Below are 24,877 nucleotides of genomic sequence, written 5' to 3'. Positions count from 1 at the left end.
AGACTGGGTACCCTGAGCATTACAGTTGTGCTTTGCTGAATCTTTCTCTTTTTGAAGGTCACAGGGTGCTCATTATGCCTCTTTCTTCTCCATCTCTTAACTCTTATTTGTTTTATTATTTGCAAGAAATTAGGAGTCCATTATGGCCAGTAATTCTTATTATAGTCCCCATAAGCCTTCACTTTAAAAATTACAGGTGGGGGTTGGAATGGAAAATACACAATTATACAGATATAGAATTTACATTTTTAAAACATCTGGGTAACTTAGGTAGAATTTGTTATTGGAGGAGGTGGAAATGGCAAGTAAAAGTAATTAATATACACATCTCCAGAAGGAACAATCCTGGTGAGAAATTCTCTGTTAGCTTAGATCTGCTAGAGTGTGAGTTTAGGAACAGAGCACACAAATTCATGCAGAATCCTCATTCATTTCTCAAGAACTTGGGATTCATTCCTTGACAGACCCTAAACCAAATTCTGGTGTGTTTTAGTTTTTTTTCCTCCAAGCAATTGTAAAATGTTTTGTTTTTCTAATGTAACATGCACTTAATACTGTAAGAGTCCCATGAATACTCCCTAGTTTCACAGTTGCTTGCCAGTAAAGTTTGTTGTCTGTGCTAACTGCAGTTTTTATTAGTTCTAGAGTATGTGTGCATACACGTGTATCTCTGTGTCTTCCTTTCTCTTGCCACATCTGTAATTTATTTTCCTAAAAGTCTCTGGCGTATCCTTCCTGTGTTTGTTTTTTTGTTGTTGTGGGTTTTTTGTTTTTTTGTTTTTGTGTTTTTGTTTTTGAGCGAGAGTAGTTGTGGAAGAGGGGAAGGATAGAAAAAGGAAGTGTTCTTTCTTGTGCTGGATTAAAAAAGTGTCTGATATTTTGCTTTTGACGAATGTAAAAAAAGTTTTTTTTAAAGGACTCATTTTATTCCTCATTTTATGCTATAGTTCCTTCAGTGTAGAGTATTGTGATAATCTCATTTAGGAATTTATGTAATCTCTAACCAAAGGGTCATTACTATTTTACATTGCAGAAAAATTCATGGAACATATAATTACTTATCACGAATTTGCAGAAAATCCTGGGCTTATAGACAATCCTAACCTTGTAATACGGATCTATAACCGGTAAATACTCCTGCTTTTGTAATTATTAAATAGTCTTGCAGAGTTTTTTTTTTTTCAAAGTGCTCTTTTTAACCATTATAGTTTTCTTGCCATAAAATGTGCCATTTCCTATAAATGAACTAGTGGGCAGTGATTTTGAAGTGAAAGAGAAGCCTCGGGGCACCTGGGTGGATCAGTGGGTTAAAGCCTCTGCCTTTGGCTCAGGTCATGGTCTCAGGGTCCTGGGATCGAGCCCCGCATCAGGCTCTCTGCTCAGCGGGAAGCCTGCTTCCTCCTCTCTTTCAGCCTGCCTCTCTGCCTGCTTGTGATCTCTCTCTGTGTGTCAAATAAGTAAATAAAATCTTAAAAAAAAAAAAGAAGCCTCAGCCTTAGTTTTCAGTGAAGCATCAAAATGTTACTGTCTTAGATATTTAACTGCATCTCTGCTCAGAGAAGTTTGGCTTGAAGCAAAGATCGTTCATGTGACCAGAAATTTAGCTGATCATCTCACTGAAAAGAATAAGGAATTTTATGTTGTTCCTATGCCCATCCTATTTTCTCTCTCCTTTCCTCTCTTCCCCTTCCTATACTCTCGCTCTTTCCCTTCTCTGTGTAATGGTTTTGCACAATTTTTATTTCACACAGTTATTATAACTGGGCTTTGGCTGCTCCCATGATCCTTAGCTTGCAAGTATTCCAGAAGAGTCTGCCAAAGGTGAGATGATCCATTTCTTTTCATTTTTGAAAGTATCTACAGCATATGATATTTAGAAACATTGATATATGCACATTTCTAAACTGGGTACTATGGTCAAAGTTTTGTTTAAAATTAATTTAATATTAGAGAAGATCCAAAGAATTCTGTGTGCCCACCCAAATTATCTCATGCCCAAAATCTAGGAAATTTGCTGGGCTGCCATATCTTTGTCATTTTTATTAGATATTTATACTGGTTCCTGACTGGTATAAAAGTTGGGAGATTTTATTAATTATTAGCTAACTACAGAATGAATGAAAAAAATTCCTCATTAATATGGAAAGAAGCAGCAAGAAGAGGGTGGTGTGGCCACCAGAAGTGTGGCATCAGTGTGATTGGGTCAAACTGTGGCTAATAAGCCTTTTATGTAGAACCTGAAGGTTCTAAATCTGTGTATCAGCTTAGTTGGTCCTCAAAACTCATAAAGAACATGTTTTCCAAGGGTAGAGAAATGAGAGCAGCCCGCCTGACAGCCCCCCCACAACCGCTTCTCTATAACCAGACCACCCAGCCTCCTACCACAGAACCACCACAGAGCTGTGCCACCACAAAAAAGAACTGTCTGCCTTTCGCTGGTGTTATAGACGCTAGAGTACTTGGGGAGGTGTGGAGAATGTTGCTCACATTCCATAATAAAGCACCATCCCACAGGCTGATGGTAGAAAGTAGTTGGGTCTTTGTGACAGACAGGTGGCTAGACTGACCCAAGTTGATTGTTTCAGGCCACAGTCGAGTCCTGGGTCAAAGATAAGATGCCAAAGAAGTCTGGTCGCTGGTGGTTTTGGCGTAAGAGAGAAAGCATGACCAAACAGGTAACTGACCTGGAAGAGGTAATTTTTTCCACGGGCTAAAAAGAAGTGAATCTTTGATTTATTCAAAAAACCTTTTTGCCACACACAAGAAAGTCAATTTGGGCTATTCTCTTACAATATTAATATTAATTAATTAATATTACAATATAATACAATATTAATATTACAATATTAATAGTCCCCATTTTTGAACGGTGAGATGTGGAAGTGCTGTGCTACATGCTTTATTTTGCCTTTCGCCTTCACTGCAGCCCGACAGTATAGATGTTTAAGCTCCCACTTTACAGGTAAAGAAACGGGTGCAAAGAGGTGATGTCGCTTGACCAAGCGCACAGAACTGGGATGGAGCTAGGGTTTGACCATGAGTCCAGCCCCAAAGCCTGTGCTCTTTCTGCTCTGCTCACTACGTTAACTTTCCAGACAGAAGCAAGAGCTTGTTCTCCTCCCAAGGAGGAGATGGCAGTGGCAGTCGTATCAGTAACTTCTGTTCTGTAGTACTTGTGTCCCTGGCGCAGACATAATGAGTATAGGCCAGTTGTATTCTGTGACTTGAAATAGTGCCCTTTTGAAATTTTCACTTGTGGCTTTGTAGTAACAGCTTTTTGTGTAGCAGCATATGACTTCTGTCTCAGATTTCTTTCCTTTGGCACAAGTAGAAAAAGGCTGTTTCTTAAGCATTTTTAAGTTGTGGATTCAGAAAACCATTTTGTTCATTCCTGGAGAGGGCTGCTGATAAGTTTTTACCTGTCAGTTGCTGGGAGGGAAAAATTGCACATTGCTATTATTATCTTGTTTTAGCTGCCAGAGGCCAAGGAAGGGAAATCCGACGCGCCACCAACCAGTGACCTGGCATCAAGCACAAAGGAGCCACCCAGTGGCAGGTGGGGTGCTCTGTCCTTCTTCTGGACTCATAGCCCCTGGGCTATGTAGCCATTATAATCAAATTGATTTTGACAGTTTTGTTTAATATTTAGTCAGAAATGTCTTTCTCTAATGGACAGTCATGACAGTAAGTGGCCTATTGGTACCGCTCAGGTAGCAGATGATAACTTCTGCTTTTCTAAAAAAAAAAAAAAAAAATTATCAGCTCAGAGGAGTAAACATACTCAGCACTGCTTTTTAAATGTCTTGATCTGGTCCTGGAGCTGTGGAATCAGATGCCTGTGAAATGGAGGCCTCTGGGAAGGGGATCTTGAGGATCCTTAAGATGTGCTGTCTCTGGTCCCTGCTCCCTGGCTTCCTATCAGGTGCAAAAAGGAGATGCCGAGAATTTCAAGATGCACCTGGCCAGCTCAGTTGGTAGAACATGCAACTCTTGATCTCAGGGTCATGAGTTCTAGCCCCCCCACCCCACCTTTGGGTATAGAGATACTTAAAATTAAATTTTTTTTAAAAATTCCAAAATTGGTGTGGGTCCATTTCATTTCTTAGGAGTAACACCCCTCTAGATATTTGGTTTGGCTGGCCCTGAAAGATGCCACGACTTACCCTATTCTCATTCTCGCTGTTCTTATTCTTCCCCAAACAGATTGTTTCCTTCTCCCGCTCCAGCTCTTTAATTCAGGGGTTGGTCTAAGCCTGAGCATTCATTTTCTTGCTCTTTGCCCGCTTTTGTTAAAGGGGTTATAGCAAATCTACCTTAATAGTTTTTAAAATCTGTGTAAGCAATTATATTTTCTACAGTTTGCATCTTTTGAAACGTCTGTTATCTTTTCAGTAAAGGTCAGTAGACCTAGTAGCATTCAACGGTCATAGCAGAAAATAATCAGTCATGGCCAGACTGTAACTGCTGGCTAGTCATGAGAGTGAGGAGGTGAGGAGGAGGATGGCCTTCTCACTTCGTGGTAGGAATACTCAGGAAACAGAGGGAACAACTCTTCTCATCCCTAGAATGAATTTAGGATCTCTTCATCCTAAATGAAAAGCTCTTCTCAGTGAAGTGCCCTGCTGCTTCTTAAGTAACTGGATTGCTGTTGAATAGGCCGGCTGAGGATGACTCATCGAGTGATGAGGGGTCACAGGAGCTTGAAGAGTCCATCAAGGTGGACCCTGTTCCCACAGAGCCCCCAAGTCATGGCAGCACAACCTCATATAAGAAGTCACTTCGACTCTCTTCAGATCAGATTGTGAGTCCTGTGTGATCCGTGTGGATCCAGTCAGTTTATTTTAGTAACTGTTTAATTAACCATGCTTCCTCTTCTGTCCACACTGTCCCCAGCCCTGCACACAGGACGTGGTGTGTGCTCATGTAAATGCTCACACATAGTAGAACAGCATCTCCCTCCCCTTGGGACCACTCGGGGCACCTGGGACATGGCTTCTTCTACCACCCCAGACGTCCCAGTTGAATCTCTGGGAATGAGCCAAGGGATCTGTATTTTCAACCTGTTTCCCAGATGAATCTTGCCCAGCCAGCCCGTCACTGGGCCATACACTGTCTTTTAGGAGCCACAACAATAGAGAAATGCCATTTTCTTATTTAGATGCAGTTTCCTCCTGTTTGTTTCCCACTCCTTTCCTCCTATTTTCATGAAATGGTCTTGCTATGCCCCAGGACTGTCAGGTATGGAGGAAGCGCAAAGACGTTTGGTTTCTTGGGGGAATCAGAAAAATCGCTTAGAATTCCAGAACATCATTCAGGCAATGGCTCCTTCAGCCTCTTCTGAGCAAGGTCTCCATGCTGTGCTGGGCAGGGTGCATGCCTGTGCAATAGAAACCATCCTGCCTTGAGCTGAGGCCCTGAAACACTGGTGGTGGTGATGTAAATATTCAGACTGTGTTGTAAACTCTGTTTTCACCTGGTTTTTTCCCTTTTATTACAATAATCGTATTCATGTACTTCTTTCCATTCCTTATACATCCCCCTGTACACGTATACACACACACACACACACACACACACACACACACACTCATATATTTAGGGATTAGGATCCTTTCTTCACTTAACTTATTTTAGCAATCTCTCAATGACTATATATTATTGGAAACTGATTTTTAATTGTACGTAATTCCATCAAAGTGATATCCCATTTATTTTATAAATTATCTATGATTTTCCTTATTCTCTTACTTTTTATAAAAGGCAAAACTGAAGCTCCAAGATGGCCCAAATGATGTTGTGTTTAGTATTACAACCCAGTATCAAGGTACCTGCCGCTGTGCGGGAACCATTTACCTGTGGAACTGGAATGACAAGGTCATCATTTCTGATATTGATGGAACGATAACCAAGTAAGCACGAGCCCACGGTAGGCAGCAGCAGTCAAGGCGTAGGCTGCTGTGCAGTAGTGGGTAGGATCAGGGGGGGTCCCTCCTTGGCCACTGTCAGGAGTTTTTAAAACTCTCTGCACTGAGACTTGCATGCTGAGGTCACATGTGGTCACACGTGGTCACACACAGTCATTCTGTGGATGGTGAAGATGAATGGAGTCATACAAATAACATTGAAGATAACTTTGGAAAGATTTAGTTATTTGGTCTCCAAGTTCTGGCATTAAATTTTTAAAAAGTAAGAAGGTGTTGCGATTAGGGAGGAAGAAAAGAGGATGTGTGGTTGTAAATTATCTCTAAAAATGAACATCTGGCTTCTACTTTTAGAAGTTCCTTAGCGGGTGGGTGCACATGCAGGGGACTGCCTTGCTGTTGCACAAGCCATGACAAAGTTGTGCATAGATTAGATTGTCCCTGGACCCTGCCTCTACCCAGTGGTTTTAGCAGCTGGCACTGTAGTAGGAAAACACTTGGCTTTATGTGCTTTGTTTCTGATACCTTTTCCTATTTCTACCTTCTCAGGTCTGATGCCTTGGGGCAGATTCTTCCACAGCTGGGTAAAGACTGGACTCATCAGGGTATAGCAAAGCTCTACCATTCCATCAATGAGTAGGTATCCCCTCCCCCATGTCCACGTGCTCATGTAGCCTCACACAAAGAAAAGCATCAGCCACCGTTTCTGGAACATGAGCTGTGTGCTAGCCATTGTGTTACATGTCTCAGCCGTCTCCTCTACACCTCATAGTGCTGGGAGTTGCAGGCACTACCTGTATCTATAGTTCTAGCTATCCTGTGGTGGCGGTGGAGGGGGGGCTTTGCTTTAATTTAACAGGTGAGCCAGTTTTCATTTTTGGTTTATTAGTTGGGTTTTTTAAAATCTGATTTCACTGAGTAGGTAATGTGTGCATGCATGAGGGAAACATTTCACCAGTGTGAAATTCCCGCTTCTCCTTTCTGTTGGAGCAACAGAGGAAACAGTGCTGTGGCCTTTGTGGACCATAGTGCATATGAGTTAAATTGATTTGAAGATTCAGTGTCTTAAGCATTAGTTGAGAATGCCGTAATAGGAAAATTGTGCATATGTCTATTACCCTGATTTTGTTCCTTGTCTTAACAGAGTGGTTTGCATTCTATAAATTGTCTTTATAAATAAGATCCTTTGCATTTTTCGTTTATGGCAGGTAATTTAAAGATAGTCCAAGATTTTTGTTCTGTATTCTGATGCTCATGGACTAGATGCTAAAGATATGTCAGTCTTACAAATTTAGCAGATGCCTAGTTACATATACCTCCATTTTCCCCCATGGTGTTTTCCATGGAAAATTGAGATCCTTATAATGCTAACTGCTTTCCTTATTAAATTCAAGAATTCTATTTTCACAATAAATGAAAGGAACTGTATTTGAATCTTTTAAAAGAATAGTGCTGCTACGGGGTGCCTGGGTGGCTCAGTCAGTTAAGCATCTGCCTTATCCGCCTTTGGCTCAGGTTGTGATCTCTTGGGATTGAACCCTGCTTCAGACTTCCTGCCTATTAGTTGGGAGTCTGCTGCCTCTCTGCTCTCCTCTACGTGCTTTTTAATGCACTCATGCTCTCTGTCTCTTTCTCTCTCAAATAAATAAATCTTTAAAAAATAAAATGAAATGTCAAGAAAAAAAAGAATAGTGCTTTTTTTTTTTTTTTAAATTTTGCTCAAAGAATGTTTCTAAACAGGACATGTTCTTTTTCAGGAATGGCTACAAGTTTCTGTACTGCTCCGCTCGTGCCATTGGCATGGCTGACATGACCCGTGGCTACCTGCACTGGGTCAATGACAAGGGCACAATCTTACCTCGGGGCCCTCTGATGTTATCCCCCAGCAGCTTGTTCTCAGCCTTCCACAGGTACCTCTCCTACGGAGGCTTGCATGCCCACCCACTCCAGGGGAAGGGGTCTGATTGGTGGGGAGATTGGAAGTCAAACTCACTGTAAGGGTTTGTATCTTATTCCAAGCTTCTGCATCTCTTGGTTCTTGGGCTCCCCCAGAGTATTTTAACTCTGAGCTCACCCAGTTCATATCAAACACTGTCCAAAAGAGTCAAGCTATCAAGTTTTCTCCTTCCCTAAACCCCATCACTCAGAACATCCTTCTGTTCTTGACTAGAACAGAAGGAGAAAGAGAGATGCCAGTTACAAAAGACTTTCAGAAATGATTGTGACCACTGAAATCTTTTCAGGACCATACAACAGGGAAAACGACATTTCAAATTTGGTCATTGTATTGGGGGGTTTTTTTTGTTTGTTTTTGCCTAGGGAAGTGATAGAAAAGAAGCCAGAGAAGTTCAAAATTGAGTGTCTAAATGATATCAAGAATCTGTTTGCCCCATCTAAGCAGCCCTTCTATGCTGCCTTTGGAAACCGTCCAAATGTAAGTGTCTCCTCTGGGCTACACATTCTGGTGTTTTCAGAAGAGTATTTTTTAGGGTACAGCCCTGTCATAATTCTCAAACCAATTGTATAAGCAAAATGGATGTTGTGCTGAATAGGTTTTCATTTTCTCTATTCTTAATTTCTGTTCTGTAGCTGGACATCTGCCCTAGAGTTTTGATGTATGAGAAAGGGCACTATGCCATTGTTTCTGTGGCTTTGCTTCCATCTCCTTAGGTAGTTCTGACTCGTGTTCTAAGTGGTTCTAAGCCGTGCTCTTGGATCCCTGCCCGAGAGAGTTGCTCAGCCTTCCCTAATGCTTCTCAGCCTCTCTGCATAGTCGGCCCTCCGGTTCCAGGCTGCAGAGGGTGTTGCTCTCTGGCCTCTGGCAGGCAGCGGGGCCCCACCTGTTCCTGGGCCCGGGCCTCTGCTCCGCACCCAGTGTTCTAACTGTAGTGCCCTTGGCTTTGGCTCCCCTCTTCAGTTTGGGTTTGCCCGGAGCTCACCTTCCGCAGCAGAGCTGCACTGTGCAAGCTCCACACGTTGCTGTACACCGTCTCCTGCTTGTACAGTTCTTCTGGCTCACAAGGAACCAGAGAAGCATCTCTCGATGTATTTTCTTATAATCACGCTATTTAATGTTTTCTTGTCCAGGATGTCTATGCTTACACACAAGTGGGAGTTCCAGACTGCAGAATATTCACCGTGAACCCCAAGGGCGAATTAATACAAGAAAGGACCAAAGGAAACAAATCCTCGTAAGTATGTTCCTGTTTCCCAGCCCACTGCCCATAGCCAGGGGTGAACCTGGGGATAGAGTCTGAGGATCAGCCCCCCCACTCCAAAATAGCAGAACTGTACCTGCCTTTTGGAGGCTTTCCTCTTTGCCTGGGTGTTTTTGCCTCTAATAGCATCTGAACCAGGATCACTTACGATCCTAGACTTCAAAGAGGGCCATGCCCCGGGAGGGGTTGGATGCCTTGCACTGAGGCCTCTTAGTAACTAACTTCACAGCACATAGTCCTGGGCTCTGACGTCATTAAGGGTGACAGTTTGTGTGTTCTTCCCCAACCCCTTCTAGGTATCACAGACTGAGTGAGCTCGTGGAGCACGTTTTCCCGCTTCTCAACAAGGAACAAAACTCTGCCTTTCCCTGCCCAGAGTTCAGCTCCTTCTGCTACTGGCGAGACCCGATCCCCCAAGTGGACCTGGACGACCTGGCGTGAAGTGGCACCTCCCAGGGAGGTCCTTAGGCATTTGCCCCACAGCAAGGGAAGGTGACCAGCACTTCTGGACAGAGGCCACTGGGCTACCCTCCAAGCTACAGGTGCAGGACAAGACACGTGTTGACAGCTGGACACCAGCAGGCACCAGGAGAGCTCCTGGAGCTGGAACCAGACAACTGGAGTTGTCTTCCTTTCCCTTCCCAGGCCTGGCAGGGTTGCCGCTAGGAGCCCTGAGCAGGCAGGCAGGCGAGGAGCTTGGACCTGCGGTGGGAGGCCTAGGCTCCTATTACTGGTCATCCTCACACATGTGCTGTGTTAAGTGTGTGCTGGTGCTCCTTTAACTGAATCATTTAAAAGGAAGATAAAAGCTAAACAAAAGGGGACCAAAACATGTATAAAGTAAAGTGTTATAATTTCCACTGGGAAGTTGAGAGTGTTTCTCTCTAAAACCAGGGCTTTCTTTAGGGGATCAGGGTCCACTAAGCTGCTACAGGTCCAGTTAGTGATGTTGGTCCAAACCACCTGTGCACATTTCTTCCATGGGCTCTTCCTTCTCTGCCACCATGAAATAGGATGTCCGCTCAGTGGGCTGCTCCAGGCAGGGGCCAGGGCCACTGACCCCAGCCCCACAGATATGGGCTTCTGGGGACGAAAAGCCCCTTAGATCATTGCCTTCTCGACTGTGGCTAGCCTATCAGTGTTGTCTTGGACCCAGTCAGGACAGAAAGGTCTTGCTGGATGTGCTTGGTGCCTGTAGGAAGAGTACTAATGGTGGGAGTTGATTGTTCAATAAGCAACAGCTCTGTTTTCAGGGAGGCCTTAGGAATGCAGATAGGCATTCGTGTGGGGTACTGGAAGAGTCCTTTTCTCTGTCCTTCTGCCTTCAGCTTAGTCTCCCAGCCTGGTTATAATGAGGCAGGGTGGTCTGAGCAGACAGCTCCAGGGGAGGGTCTGCCCCATGAGCCCCTCCAGAACTGAGAGCCTGGGTGTTGACGGCAGCAACCTCAGTGTTAGAATCCAGAGGTATGTCAGAGAGGAGACCTCCATGCGTGCACAGGCCTTGGCCGGCAGGGAAGCACTCAGCCAGACACCGGAGCAGAGGATGGAAGCTGTGGATCCAGGTGCCCGCCAGGGGCGGCTTCCATGCCCACCTCTGCTGGTCTGGGACTTGTGCTGCGGTGCTCTCCTCACTCTCCTCGTTTTAGTTTGTCCCACCCAAGTAATACTGACCTAAGATAGAGAAATGGGGTGGTTATTTTTCTAGATTGGAGAGCTGGAAGTCCCTTTAGTTTGGCCATTTCTCCACGCGCTTTTGTATGCGGAGACTGTGGTAGAGCCCCCCGAATGCAGCTCTGTGGCAGAACACGGAGGCGCATGCTCCCAGAGGAGGACCAGTGTGTGCTGCTTCCAGTGCAAACTTTCCGCCCTTCAGTAGTGCAAGGACTAATTGTTTAAAGAGTTTATTTATGTACAGTAGGTTAGACTCGGTTATGTTTCTAGGAAATTTTGCCCAGTTAGTGACTTAAAATCCGAGCAGCGGTGCAGCTGGTGGGCTCCGTGACGCTGCCAGTGTATCCTCTCCACATTCATTTTCCAGGAAGAACATGAGCTTTCTGCGCTGAACCTGAGCTTATTAGGGCTTCTCTGCACACATGCGGTACAGGAAATCTTGACCTTCTGTAGTCCTCTTTAGGTTGTCTTTTAAAGAGTTTTTTGATTAGACTATTCCTTTTCCTCGGTAAGCTCTTCTCTGTGGACACACGGGCCTTCTGTAGGTCTGACCCAGCCCAGGTCTCCCAACCCTGTGCCGAGGGGGGGCGAGCCCCTCTGTCCCGGTGTCCATAAGCACTAGACTTTGTTGTTTCGTTGCTGCAGATTGATCCAGTGGGTACATTTGCTAATTAACGTGAATCTTTTTCCTTATTTAAAGGAGTCCCTCTTGCTGAAAGTAGATGATTACTATCACTATAGTGTTAATGAAAGTATTAAGTTTGTGCTAAAACCCATTGCCATTTGGTACAAATGACATTTGTTCTTTCTGTGAAAGAGAGTTACCCTCGAGTGTGTTTGTACACAGACCCTTCCAATGTTGAGTTAATGAAGAAGCGTTATCCCATGCTGCTGTCAGTGATGGGCGGGATCACGGGGTGATCGCAAGCAGATTGGGCTTTTCGAAGTCGTTCTCTCGGTTGTTCCACTGGTGAAATGGCCTTGGCCCCTTTCCCTCTCTCCAATTCAACCTGACTTGAGTATTTGCCGTGCTCCCCACGTGCTGAAGCTTCTCTGGCTGTGGTGTCGACATCTGCGTCTCTGGGAAGCATGAGGAAGTGCGCGTGTGGGCCCGGAGCATGCACACTTAGCCGCCGTGTGTGAGGACTGTTTGCTCTGCTCAAAACCATCTGCATAGTTTTCAACTGGAAAAAGAAAAAACTTACAGTGTGATGTCTGTCCTAAAATGAAAGCTGCTAACGGTCACAGGGAGAACAGCTGAGGAACGACAGCTAGCTAAATGACCAGAAAGTGCCTGTGCCCATAGGAGCACATGTGGCCCTTTGGGACGATGTTCTTGAAGGTGCAGGCAAGACCTTTAAAGAGAAGTAGAAAGTAAATGCTTTCTCCTTTTGCTAGTTGGTGAAAACAAACTCTTCCAGGGATTTTAGCATCTTTAAGTATCCTGTTTACTCTGGGAAGTCTTGTTTTCCTGTTTGAGGATGTGCTGTGTTTAATGAAACCGGTTAAAAATTGAGTTTTTGTTTAAGTGCTCTTTCCAGGTGAAAACTACTTTTTTGGTTTGTTTTGAAGGTAAGAGAGGGAGGGGGAAACTTTGTTGTTTCAATTTAATTATTACATTTAGTCTATGATGAAGTATTTGATTATTAGCAATGCCACTAATAAGTTTTAAGTTGTCAGAAATTAATTGTAAACATCAGTACAATACAATACTCTCATGGCAAAGACAGTTATCCTAAGATAAATGGCTCATATTTTGGTGCAGTGTTTGATGTTCAAAACAAGACGTTACAACAATAAACAAACGTAAACTGAATGCATTTGACTCCTTCCTTCAGAAGACATTTAAACCATATTCTCTGTACTCTTGCCAGAAATTGATAATTTCCATAAATTAGCATTTTGATCTCCGCTGACACTAAAATTCATCTACAGAAAGGACCTCTTTTTGGTGCTTATTTTTATAAAACCTGACTCCAAAAGTGAGGCTACACTCCCAGGAACCAACCTCTCTTGCTTTGTAGGTTCTGCCAGAGAATGATTCATTCATACATATGTAATTCCTGGTGTGTTCTCCTTGGCATTGTCTAGGCTGGGCTCCCCCACCAGCCCTCAGCCCGTCAGGGGTCCCCCAAGAGGCCTGCTCAGAGCCTTTGCCACCCCACCTTTCATGAAACCCTCCCTCCAGGTGAGTACCACTTAGCAGTTCTGATGTTCTCATCAGCCTAGGAGAGTCAAAGTGATCTTGAATCAAAAACCACACCCCACATACTACTTAATGAGTGTCTTCTTATTCCCTCAAATTGCTGGGCTCTACCAGATGCAGCATGTGCTGGACAGGTATCCCAAAGCCGTCCTTGAGAGCCTACTTTCAAGTACAGGAAAGCTTGTCCTGTCCTGCTGCTTTGCCTTGACATGAGTGCAGGGTGAGGGGACCTGGGGGTATTTGGGGTGTACGTAGGGAACAGAAAGGATGCACTCAGAGGGAAGCTGACTGTAAAGGAGCCAGCTCCCGGTGCTGGGGGTGGAGCAGCAAGGGCTCATCCCTGCAGCTCCTTAGAGTGGAGCCTGCCTTTTCCCCTCCCTTGATAGGACAGTGTAAGGGAAGAAGGAAACGTGTTCAGAAAGTGGGTGCAGATACATGTGAAGGCATGTTGTAGATGTGCAAGTGTGCTTTGGTTCTGTCCCTCTGATCACAGACACTCCTTTCAAACCACTCGTGAGAAACTGCAGGAAAGATGATAGGGCCACCGAGAAAGCTCGATTAATGCGCTGTTGTGGAAATAATTGCAGAAGGAGCCCTGATGTAGCTGTCATTCTATTTTATCTTGAAGTGAACACAGGAGCTGCTGTAATTAGACTTCGTTTACCTTGCCAATCTTGGATACACAGAGCTGAAATTCATGTTTTTCAGTAAGTGAGGGTGCATTGAGAGAGGAGGACCACGCTTCACTCAGTGCTCTAGAGAACCAACCAAGGAGCAGAAAGAGCAGTCACTGGCTCCCTTCTGTCTGGCCCCTGCCTTTCCGGCTGTTGAACATTTGTCCCCTTTGGCGCTAAGGTCTTTACAGGGGGTGTGAGGGAAAGAGGGCAAAAGTAGGTCCATGTGCCAACTGGGTTTTCCTGAAAATGCTCCACTGCATTGGGTTTTTTTCCATGAGTCATTTCTAGGACAGACAGACTCTGACAGCCACCTTTAGCCAATTCCCCAGCTGTAGAAATGGGGAAAGAGAATGCCCCCCGCCATCAACTCCTGGACAGAGGGGATCCAGATTTTAAAGTTCTAAAACCACAAACTGGCAGTTCTTGGTCACTTCTCCCTACCTGGGGTAAGGGAATGAGGAAGAAGGCTCCTGTCGGACACGTCCAGTGGCCACCCTGTTACCACATTTGCAAGCAGTCCTGGAAACTCACAGCATTTTTTTATAGCATAAGAGTATCCAGTGGCTTGATCTCAGGCCCAGGAGACTTGTTTCTCTAATCCGCATCTTTCCCTGGGGCTCTAGGGGACTTTTCTCCCCATGGGCATTTGATCGGCCAACAGATTTTACCAGCCCGTTGAGCAGGGACCACCTGAAACTAAGGGTCTTGTGTCCTAGAGGTTTCTGTGGCTGCTGATAAAGGAGCAACATGCCTGGGCTTCCCTAGAACAGAACGTACTCTCCATGGGAAGATTCCTGCTTTTCTCCGATGATCTCAGCTTTCAGTCTGTGATCAGTTTTATGTTGGGCCTGTTGTTGCCTGGGAACCCGAGAATCCTTAAAGCCACATCTGCTGTGAGCTGTGCAGCGAGCGAGCTCCTCAGCTCAGGCAGCTGCTGATTAGATGTGAATTTTAAGCATCTCCTGGAGGAGTCCCTCTTTAGCTGTAGGCATCACAGGGGGGCCTTGACCTCCAAGCCCATCTGTTTTGTTTTGTTTTGTTTTTACACAAATAAAAAACACCAAGCGTGTAGTTTGCATAGTGAGGGGTAACATTTACATAGTTGAGATTGATTTCTTCAAGCTTACTTTCTAACAGCCATTTTTTAAAAAGTCAATTACCTTTCTGCTGTTTTGCTTTTTAGCAACACCTCTCAATCCATATGGTACCAGACTTCAATAACTTACAGTGGTTTTACATCTTTATTGACACTCCCTGTCTTTGCACTTCACATGTACAGGTCATTCAAGGAGCCCCCCCCCCCCCAGCCCAGGCTGCTCAGTCTCCCGGGCCAGCCCGCACCATGGCCCCCAGTCTCTGTGACAGCACATGTGGCTTCAGCATTTCAGTGTTTAACCTTCTCTCCTGCAGGATCTGGGAATAAAGAATGTGGCCACCAGCCTGGCCTTGCCGGCCACATCCCCTCCACCCGGTAGCCCAGCAGCTCTCCCCTCCTGGCAGCAGGTCACTCTCTGCAGTGGGCACCCGATTGGTCCCGTGAGCAGAGCTCCTGCCAATGCGGTGCCAGAGCCAGTGGCCGCGGGATAGGGGGGACCCCGCTTCTCAGGTAGCCAGGCAGAACAGGAGGCCGCGGCCAGGCACATGTGTCCTTGCCACCCACCAGGGACGCTCAGGTGTGTGGCCTCGGCAGCCCCGTTGGGCCTGGATCTTGGGGAAGGTGTTGGGATGTTTGCAGGAAACTAGACCAGTGCTCCATACATACAACAGAAACTGCATATATTAAGGCTTCCCAGTTCTTAATGACTATCTTCCCCAGCCACCCTAGAGGTGAGAAAGGAAAGGATATAAGAAGACCCCACTAAACGTGGAGTACATTTCGTCAAAGTCCGTGTGAGCCAACCGGCCCCCAGTCACCACGATGTTGACACCGTCTCCTGCCTTCAAGTGCACAATGAGGTGGAATGCCCCAGGGCCCCCACAAGTGTGCAGAGCCCCCTGGGGCCGGTGGTATTCCAGGAACTCCCTCTTGTAGCCGGCTGTATGCAGCTGGGCCACACTGGCATTGGAGACCGACAGGACAGCTTCCACATACGCATCCCTCTCCGGCGTGAGGGTGGCCGTGATCAGGTAGCGCCCATCATATGGAGCCGTGAAGATGCCTGGGAGGAGGAAGGCAGATACTCATGGGACACAATCAGCACCTTTGGCACAGTTGTCAGTTAACCCAGATTTGGGAGACTAACCTTCTGTCCAGGACTGTCTCAGGAGAAAAACGGAGAGTTGGTCACCCGACCCATAGAGGTAAGGTAGCCCTTTTCTATTTGCAGCTGCCCTACACCCACCAAGCAACAGACCCCCTTAGCTAGCACTGCTCTTTGCAACAAACCCAGTCCTCATGGTGAAACCCCATCTTCTGCTGTAACATCCAGAAGAGGTCAAATTCTACAAAACCCCCAGCATGTGGTACGATCACCGTAACTCCCCTCCACCCAGAGCAGCCCTCAGAAGAACTTGCCCCTGCAGCCATGCAGCATGCATGGAGACAGCTACCCAGCGTTGCTGGGAGAGAGCTCAGACCCTCTAACATTCCCAGCTGCAAGATACACCAGCCTTCGTTGTGCTGTGTGTGCAGCATAGGTGTGAAGACACAAGGCCAAGGCCCAGCTTGGGGCCAGGCCCCCCTCCCCCCCACCCACGGTGTAGTGGAGCAGCAGCAGCCACCCAGGTTATGGTTGCCATTTGGGAGTTTTCTCCAGGATGGAAAGCTCCCCAAGACCCACTTAGAATAAGCTTCACAACTTGTGTGCTGGGCCCAAAATCTACAAAATGGTTGAGTTGCCTCCTGAGGAGAGGGGACCAAAAAGAACCCACAAAGCTTGTGGGAGAGACCACAGCCAGCCCTCATGCAGAAGAGCCAGGCTGCCTGTCTTGGACCAGTATACAGGTGGCATCCACTCATGGCCAGATATAAGCCAGGTTCTAGGCCTGGGGAAGCAGTGCTCAGAGGTATGGAGACGGCCTGAGGAAGAGGAGATGGATTTGTAGATGTACCATTTGCAAAGCGGCAACTGGCCCCAAACCCAGAGTCGGAGCCCATCCACAACGCAGGAGCAGCCACTTCCCTTGGGCTGTGGGGAGGGGGCTGGACATGGACCCTGATCACAGGCCAAGAATGACAGAACAGAGGGCCGCTGAGAAGGAGCTGAGAAGGAACCTCAGGGGCTGGGTCTTTATCTGCCCTGAGAAAAGAGCACACGCCAGGCCACCATGCTGTCTTCTCTGCTTGTAAGGGTGAGTTCTCTGGCACTGCACGGTCTTCCTGAAGGGCACCTGGACCCTGAAAACAGACCTGGTCCCAGCACTGTGAGCCCGTGGCCTCTTCCCTCGCTTGGAGACTGCCTGTGCTGAATCCACACTCAATTCCCCAGAACTTCTTTTAATGAGGAACTGCTCAACAAGAAGATACAGTTCCGGGCTGGGCATCCTGGAATGTGCCTGAAATGAAGCCACTGTGGACAAGCTGTCCCCACCACCAAGGCAGCATGGAGTGAGGGCCCCAGGAGGAGGCTGTACTTGCATGGAAAGTAAAGGTCTCTGGAAGCTAAGATACGTCTCGCACCCCAGTCTACCTCTGTGCCTCAAGAGCAGGTCAAAAATACAGAGTCCTGGGGCCCCTGGGTGGCTCAGTCGGTTACCTGTCTGCCTATGGCTCAGGTCATGATCTCAGGGTCCTGGGATGCATCGGGCTCCCCCTGCTCAGTGGGGGGTCTGCTTCTCCCTCTGCCCCTCTCCTCATGCTCACTTGCTCACTCTCAAAAATATTTTTAAAAAAGAAGCAGCAGCAGAGTCCTGAGCTTGACTTCAACTGGCCTGGAGGACACCGAGTTCCATTTTTCCAAGTTTTGCAGATAATTTTTATGCTCAGTAAAACTTAAGAACCACAGTGGGATTTGTTAGTAGCCATGCGGGGCAGACGGGGGTGGGGGGGAGGCTAAAAACTCTGCCATGAAGGAACCCCGTTTCATCTGCCTCTTCGTAACCTCCCTGAACTCCCACCTGCCATCATGTAGCTCCTCAGGGAAGACCCGTGGGGGCCCCTCAGCACACTGGCGCTTGATGGGCTCAGAGACCGGCTCCTCAGAGTCTGTGGCCTACTCAGGAAAGGCCGCCTGGCTGCTTCGGCCCTCAGCACCTGCCTCGGGTCTCTGCCCTGACCTGCCCCGGGGACACCCAGGTACCTCCCTCCAGGCTGCCATGGGCTCGGCAGGAAAGTGGGGCCCTGACACACTGGCCTTTCAGGAAAGGTCTGACTCCAGTCCCCGGGGACAAAGATGGACAGAAACCCAGGCTCAGGTGTGGCAGAAAGGAGGAAACCTACACAACAGGAATCTGAGGTGACCTCAGTCTCAGGGTATGAGAACAACAGATACTGAAAAGGGCCTCCCAATGGCATGGAGGGACAGCAGGAAGGGGCCGGGGCACAGTGACTGGTGGGCAGAGCCCCACAACCTCCACAAACAAGTGGCACAACGATTCCCCTGGCATGGGCCAAGAGCAGGTATACTGATCTCATGACTAAAAAATGTTACTGCACACCCACCCACCCACCCGCCCTGCAGCCTGTGAGCTGGAAATGTCTTTGTAAAATCACACAAAGCCGGGAAAAGCACCACGGGCCAGCTGGTCCCTCACGTGCCCGCAGCTGCTCAGTGTGGCGCTCCCCTGCCCAGGACCCAGGGAAGCAGACAGGACGGGGGCGCTGTCGATGGGAGACCACCCACAGTCTCCGAGCTTACCGGTGTCAGGGTTGTACACATCTCCATCGTTAACCAGCACTTTGTTAAAGAGGACGACGCCCCCGTCGCTGGGGAAAGGCTTCTGGGTGAGCCCCGCAGAGAAAGACACCAGAGAAGGCACTGGAACCCCTGGAGGCGAGAGGACATGGAGCGTGTACAGGGGTCAGAGATCAGGGCCTGGATCACGGAGGCCTCTGTACCAGGCTGGGCAGGCAGCCTCACTGTACTCTTTTGCCTTAAGGTGGTAGAGCACCGTGGGACACCAAGTGCTCACACACAAGGGCCAGACCAGTCCTGGTCAGGCCAGTAGCCAGGGCTGCTGAGCAGAAGGACATGCACAGGCTGGGGGTGGGCCTGTGAGGCCACAGGCACGTGTGGGCAGCTGCGTGACACTGGGCATCGGGGGCTCAGGGCGGGCATGGAGTGGGGCACTGGGAAGCTGGGCACAGCCACACCAGGCACAGACCCAGCCAGGGAGCCTCTTGGCCAACTCCATGAGCTAATGGTTGATGACTGAGGGAAAGTCCTGGTCTCGGGCCTGACTCTGCCCCTCTCTGAGGGCCCAGTCCAGTCGGCAGTGGTCCCCGCCCCGCTGGCAGCCCCCAACTTCCACCCACATTATCAGCCCAGAGGGAGGAGGTAGGACAGGCGGGAGAGGGGCAGAGGCGGCCCTGGTCTCCCAGCAGACGTACCTGGGGAGGCTGCCGGAGGGGAGTTGGGGTATCCTGGAAAACAAAATGGGGTCGAATGTCAAACAGTAGCCCCACTTTTTCTCCCTGCTCTTCATGCTATTTCTTTAAATAGACCTAAAACTAGGCCCCCACTCCAAGCTGCCTTCCCAGGAGCAGAGGCATAGGCATGTCCCCACTGTGCCTGCTTCCTCACTAGCCCACTTTTCCCTGAGCAGAGAAGAGCCCTGAGGGCAAGCTGGCTGGGGGAGAAAGGAGGATGCTGGACTGGGTCTTTCGTGCATGCACGAGTGGGTGGGTGGGTGGGGGCTGGAAGTGCGGACGGACAAACGGCGTCGTAGACTATAACCAGCTGTAAGGCATGGCGCGAACAGGAGGAAAACTGTCCTCCCTGGAGAGTCACAGGTGCCTGGGGGAGAGCTGTGATGGCTGCAGCTTGGGGAGGCTGAGCAGGAACGAAGCACCCATGGCTTCTCGTGTTCCCAGCACGGGCCCCTCCTGCCTGGAGGCCATGGCACCTCAGGGGCCCCGGGGGCACCAGAGCCTCCCTGCTGGGGTCAGCCTGCTCATGTTTGCTCTGTCCCACGCAGCACCCTGCTTCCCTGTCCAGGCCCCGAGCCTCTGTCCCCCATCTGTTGAACGGAATGACTACGGACAGCACAGTGCAGCGAGGACAGCTACTGCAGAGCGGGCACCTGATTCAGTCCCTGGCACGCAGCAGGAGTCCCACACAGGCTCGCTCCCTTTTTCTCCTCCCTCCCGCCTTGCCCCAACACCGTCCCCCCACCACAGCTCACACGCACTGAACAAGGCTTTTCTCCTCCAACCTCTAAGCTCCTATTATTTACCCTGCTTTTTGCCTGTGAAGGAGCTGAGCCTTACAGGGATGACCAAGCTGCCCCAGGCCCCAAAGCCTGGGGTCACGTCCCTGAGATCTGAGCCTGAACCTTCTGGCCCACCCACCCCGAAGGGTGACATTCTCCGCTGCTGTGCAGGCTCCCAGGTCACACTGGGAGTCTCGCAGGTACGTTTCCTACCAGAAGTGGGATGCGGTGTTTACTGCACTATCCTTGGGGCTGCCCAGCCTCTGGGGTTTCAATCAGCATGAACTCATCCCTCAGCGCCTCTAAAGAGCTTTTTGGAACTTGTACCCGGAAGGACCCTGCGGCAGACCCCCTAAGGCTCAGGCTGACCCTCCATATATTCTCACAACACCCAACCTCCCCTACCCCAGACTCAGATGTGCCAGCTGCGGGGGACTTACCTGGTGCTCCCGCGAAGCCTTCGGTGCTGGGGATGGGCCGCTGCCCCGTCTGGCCGTCCACTCCTTGGGGCAGGCCCCTCCCTGACACGCCCATCCGCCCCGGAGGCCCGGCCTCCCCAGTCTCCATGATGACCCCTGTGGAGCCGGGCAAGAAGGGCAGCCCTGTCCAGCCTGGCCATGCTGGCGGGGGCAGCGGCTGCGGGGGTTTCTTGGGCAGGACAGGCTGCTGGCCTGCGTGTGGCCGTTTTCTGGGGTCCTCAGGAAGCGTGGGAGCACTCGGTGTCGGCAGAGGAGTCGGCTCGGGACGAGAGGCCTCCGTGGGGGCCTCCACCAGAGCTGGGTGGGAGGGCTTTCCAGGCACCTGCGGGGCCTTTCCTCCGGCCGGGGGTGCTTCAGAGGGCTCCTCCGCTGAGCATTTGGAAAAGTGGAGAGAAATAGGCAGGGTTAAAAACCTCAGACTTGGCTGCTCAGCCCAGGCCCCTCCGTGAGACCCTACAGGCTCAGCTCCCTAGGCAGGTATGTGGTTGGTGGCTGTGCCTGCAGCAGCAACAGCATCGTGGGCACTGGCCTGGCGAGCCCAGAGCAGCCTCCCCAGCGTGGGGACAGCGCGCCTCACAGCTTCAGAAGATGAGCCCCAGGTCAAGCTGCCCTCAGGTCACCCAGAAGCTGGTGAGGTCAGCGGGGACCAGGGCCCAAGGGGTAGGGGGAGGATTTTCAGCCTTTCTACACAATGGCTGCACTCCCCAAAATAGCACCACTCTTAGCCCCAGCACCGAAACTTGAAACTTTGGATTTCTCCACACGGTGATACCACAGGTGTGTCACAAATTACTGAACAGGACCCGCTGCCCCCAACCACCTTATGTTTCCTCGGTCACAGGCCGAGGCCCTGCTGAATGCAGCTGCCACCATGACCCCAGCAGGCGTCAGGGAGCTGGAGGCTCCTCTCCAGCAGGCACAGGTCCCAGAGGAGCAGAAATACCCCACGCCTCTTGCCACCGTCTTAAGATCACCAATTGCGGGAATCTCCACGGGAGGAACCTGCTGATTCACGTTTTCCTGCCCTCGAGGGATGGCGCTGTGACACACCAGGAAGCTGCCTCCCCTTCCTGCTATGAATACATTCCTGGAACCAGGCAGGCTTCCAGGAAGGCTTCCTGAGGGCCCACGAGGCAGCTAAAAATAACCAGGACTGGCAGATAGAGGCCTCAAAACCAAACCCCACCCACCTCTGCAGTCGGTATGGTGTTGGCAGAGCCCAGGTCCCGAAACTATCCAATGAAGTCCAGGCAAAATCAGTGATTGCATTTTGACCCACTGTCTTGTTTCCAAACTCACTAAGGTAACTACAGCGATCAAACACGTGCTCCCCTTCCACCAAAGAGCCATGAAGCTCACACACGCCCAGCCCCAAAGGGACTGACCAGGGCTCCATGAGAGAATTACACCCTATGGAGAATGCTTCACCACTTTCTCAGTCATCCGAAGGGTAATACAGAGCTAACACTTAGTTGCAAGAGAAGAGAATTCACATCATTCAATGGAACAGCATCAGGCCTCAATTCTCTTCAAAACCGTCGTTGAGAAGTGCTGGGTTAGACAGAAACTGTGATAGAGGGACTGCAGGCATGGGGACATCAGCGACAATGGAGGACAGGAGAGAACAGTTTGGAAACACAAAGTCTGCCCATTGATTTAGGAGGCTCCCAACCCTCTTTCCCTTCTCAGCTCCCAGGACACTTATTTATAGCTTAAGTTGGAGAAAGGGAGAATCTTCAAACTGACCCCATAATGAAGCCCACCAGCATGAAATCTTATCCAGTGCCTCACCTTCAAATGTGAACCATGGTCAAGATCACCTGGTATGCAAGGAGAGCCTCCAAAAAGAAACAGACTAAAACAAGTCATCCAACTAATGAAAAGGAACTCTGAAGAAATACACAATGCAAGAAACGAAACATGTAAAACTCTCAAAAAAACAAAACAAAACCAAAAAGAACACCAAAGACATCATCAGCAATGCAAGTATAGAGTGGTATAAAAAGGCATAATCAGAATCAGGAAGAGCCTTTGCTAATAAATATATGCTTGCCAAAATAAGCAAATTCAATGAAAGAGTTTCGTAGATAAAATCAAGGAAATCTTTCAGAAGGTAGAACAGGAAGATGAAATGATAGACAACAGGAAGGGTACCAAAAGAAAATTAGTCCAGAAATATTCCAAGAAAAAAATCAGAAAAACAGACATAGGACAGACAATGAGGTGGTAAGGTGAGAAGCATCAAATACACATACACACATACACACACACACAATTTGATTCCAGCACAATTATTAAATAAAAGACCTAAACCAAGGCACAATCAGAACACGGAGGAAAAGGGAAGATCCTATAAGCTTTCAGGGGGAAAAATTTTTTTAAAGTTATTTTAAATCCAAAGAGCATCATCAGGCTTCTCAATAACAGAAACCAGAAGAGAACAATGTCTTCAAATTTTGAGGGCATAACTGCTGATCTTGAATTCTCTACCCAACCAAAATATCCATCAATTATGATTCAAGAATAAATATTTTCAGACATGAAATATTAAAAAAAAAAAACCATCAGGCCTCTTAAAAAGCTTAGAAAGCATGTTCCACTGAAACAAGTAAACCATGAAAAAGAGCAAACAGCCCAAGACAGGAGAGGTTCAAGAAATTTCTAGGATGGTAGTAAAGGAAGTTTCAAACTGAAAGCCCTTTAGCAAGTCCAGAGAATAAGCCATCCAGATGGAATCAGGATGAGAGAGAACCCCAGAGGGGAGGTCATGAATTTAAAAAAATAAAATAAAATAAAAATGGAACCAACAAATGATCTGCTACCTTATATGGAATAGAAAATTATGTTGAGAGGATACCCTAGGGTAAGAAGAATCAAAACTAGATACATAAAATCTAGCAAATAATAATATAACACTGCTACTAATTCAAAGAAGAGCAAAACAAAATGCAACACAATCATATTCAGCTATATTGAACTATTTAGCTCATAATAGCATAAATATCGACTACTGATTAGTGGTAAATTCTAGTGGGAGTTGGGGGGAGCGGGGAAGCAGAAGAGCTATGAGTGAGCCTAATACATAAACTAATGCCTATAGGTGATACTTGTTATGTAATATCTATACAGAGAGATATTTAAAATTAATAAGTCAATTTAGAAATATAGAGGTAAATATCAGGGAGAGATAGCCAAAAGAGTTGCATGTGGCTGCCTCTGGGGAGCTAGAAGTTCCAGGGACAGGTGGGGACAGGGGGTGGTTTCCTTATAAGCCTTTCAGTACGAGTTTATTTATTTTTATAAAACGTAACTGAAGAAGACACTCTCCAAGGGCCTGTTTCTACCCTTGCCTTCCAATGCAAGCGCACCTGCCTGCACTCTGCATCTGTCCTCCCTTCCCTCCTCCTCACACCGTGCCCCCCATTCAGAACCCTGCCTCCCAGCTGGCCTCCCTTCACTTCTGGTGCTGCCCCATCCACGTCACTCCTCAGGCCTCTTTCCTTCCCTACCCCCCACCTAGGGCTCCTGTCCTGTAGTCCAAGTGTATGTGTCTCCATCCAAAATTTAAAAGTAAACACTTTCCCTCAGTCCTCAGTGGATGGCTGCCAGCAAAGTACGAGCCCCCTGAACTGGTCCTTATTTTCTTACCTGTTCCTACCACACTCTCCAAACCAACGCTCTTTCTCTGAAAGCCACCAGCATTCTCCTGGTCCCCGCATCCAGTCACTCAGTCATATTCTCTCTCTCACTCACACACACCTCCACACACTCACACACACACAATCTGTTGCTAAGTCCTGCTGATTCTAATCCTGAAATACTTCGGCTCCTCCTTCCACACCTTTTTCAGAATGCACTTTTTGAAAGCTTTCTAGACATAGGATCGCTCGAAAATCTGCAGTTGTTTCCCAATGCTCATAAAATCCAGCCGAATCTCTCCCAACATCCCAAGCCCCCCTGCTCCAACTCCTCCCGCAACCTGTGTCCTCATTGGTGCCCTGCCCTCTTCTGAGCTTCCCTGCCTTTGCATCTTTGCTTTTAATGTACCCACTCCCTAAAACAGCCTCTTCCAGCACCTTCCCTGAAGACCCGGTTGAGACACCACCTCTCCCAGGAAGCCAGCAGGGATCTGCCTAACAGAGCTTGAACAATCCCACCTCTGAACCTAGAAGCACTTTGAGCTCCTGGGAGCTCTTTCAATTTTTTAATATCATTCCAGTCATGTTGGATGATGAGCCATTGAGGACACATTTTAATGAGATTTTATCCTCTGGTTTGGCACACGGCCGCATAACATTGAGACATTTAAGTGTTTGGTGAATGAATGAAGGCTATAAGGATGGCAGGTACTAGGGGCCACACCCTAATTCCCAGCCAGCCATTGCATTAGGCACTT

The 24,877-nt window shown here is 48.2% G+C and overlaps 2 protein-coding genes across 4 annotated transcripts in view; one reads left to right on the top strand and one right to left on the bottom strand.

Annotated features, from left to right (window-relative positions):
* LPIN2 (lipin 2) overlaps positions 1–12,626 on the top strand; it is an 80,623-nt gene extending 67,997 nt beyond the window's left edge. For both annotated transcript variants that reach the window (XM_080820872.1, XM_080820871.1), the window contains exons 10-20: positions 1,034–1,127; positions 1,752–1,821; positions 2,586–2,675; positions 3,474–3,556; positions 4,657–4,801; positions 5,761–5,909; positions 6,471–6,557; positions 7,679–7,831; positions 8,241–8,355; positions 9,009–9,112; positions 9,436–12,626. In XM_080820872.1, the coding sequence (XP_080676998.1) occupies positions 1,034–1,127; positions 1,752–1,821; positions 2,586–2,675; positions 3,474–3,556; positions 4,657–4,801; positions 5,761–5,909; positions 6,471–6,557; positions 7,679–7,831; positions 8,241–8,355; positions 9,009–9,112; positions 9,436–9,580 (1,235 nt within the window). In that variant the 3' untranslated portion in view covers positions 9,581–12,626. The remainder of the gene's footprint in view (positions 1–1,033; positions 1,128–1,751; positions 1,822–2,585; positions 2,676–3,473; positions 3,557–4,656; positions 4,802–5,760; positions 5,910–6,470; positions 6,558–7,678; positions 7,832–8,240; positions 8,356–9,008; positions 9,113–9,435) is intronic.
* A 2,290-nt stretch (positions 12,627–14,916) lies between these two features.
* Positions 14,917–24,877, bottom strand: part of EMILIN2 (elastin microfibril interfacer 2) — a gene marked incomplete at its 5' end in the record, with an annotated part of 53,367 nt that continues 43,406 nt past the window's right edge. The window contains 4 exons of one of the 2 annotated variants that reach the window (XM_080821833.1): positions 14,917–15,852; positions 18,490–18,618; positions 19,182–19,214; positions 20,443–20,850. In XM_080821833.1, the coding sequence (XP_080677959.1) occupies positions 15,515–15,852; positions 18,490–18,618; positions 19,182–19,214; positions 20,443–20,850 (908 nt within the window). In that variant the 3' untranslated portion in view covers positions 14,917–15,514. The remainder of the gene's footprint in view (positions 15,853–18,489; positions 18,619–19,181; positions 19,215–20,442; positions 20,851–24,877) is intronic. The other variant, XM_080821834.1, reaches the window with a different exon arrangement.

Source organism: Martes martes, assembly GCF_963455335.1.
Source record: "Martes martes genome assembly, chromosome: 13".
Classification (NCBI taxonomy): domain Eukaryota; kingdom Metazoa; phylum Chordata; class Mammalia; order Carnivora; family Mustelidae; genus Martes; species Martes martes.
This window is presented reverse-complemented; position numbering and strand designations above follow the sequence as displayed.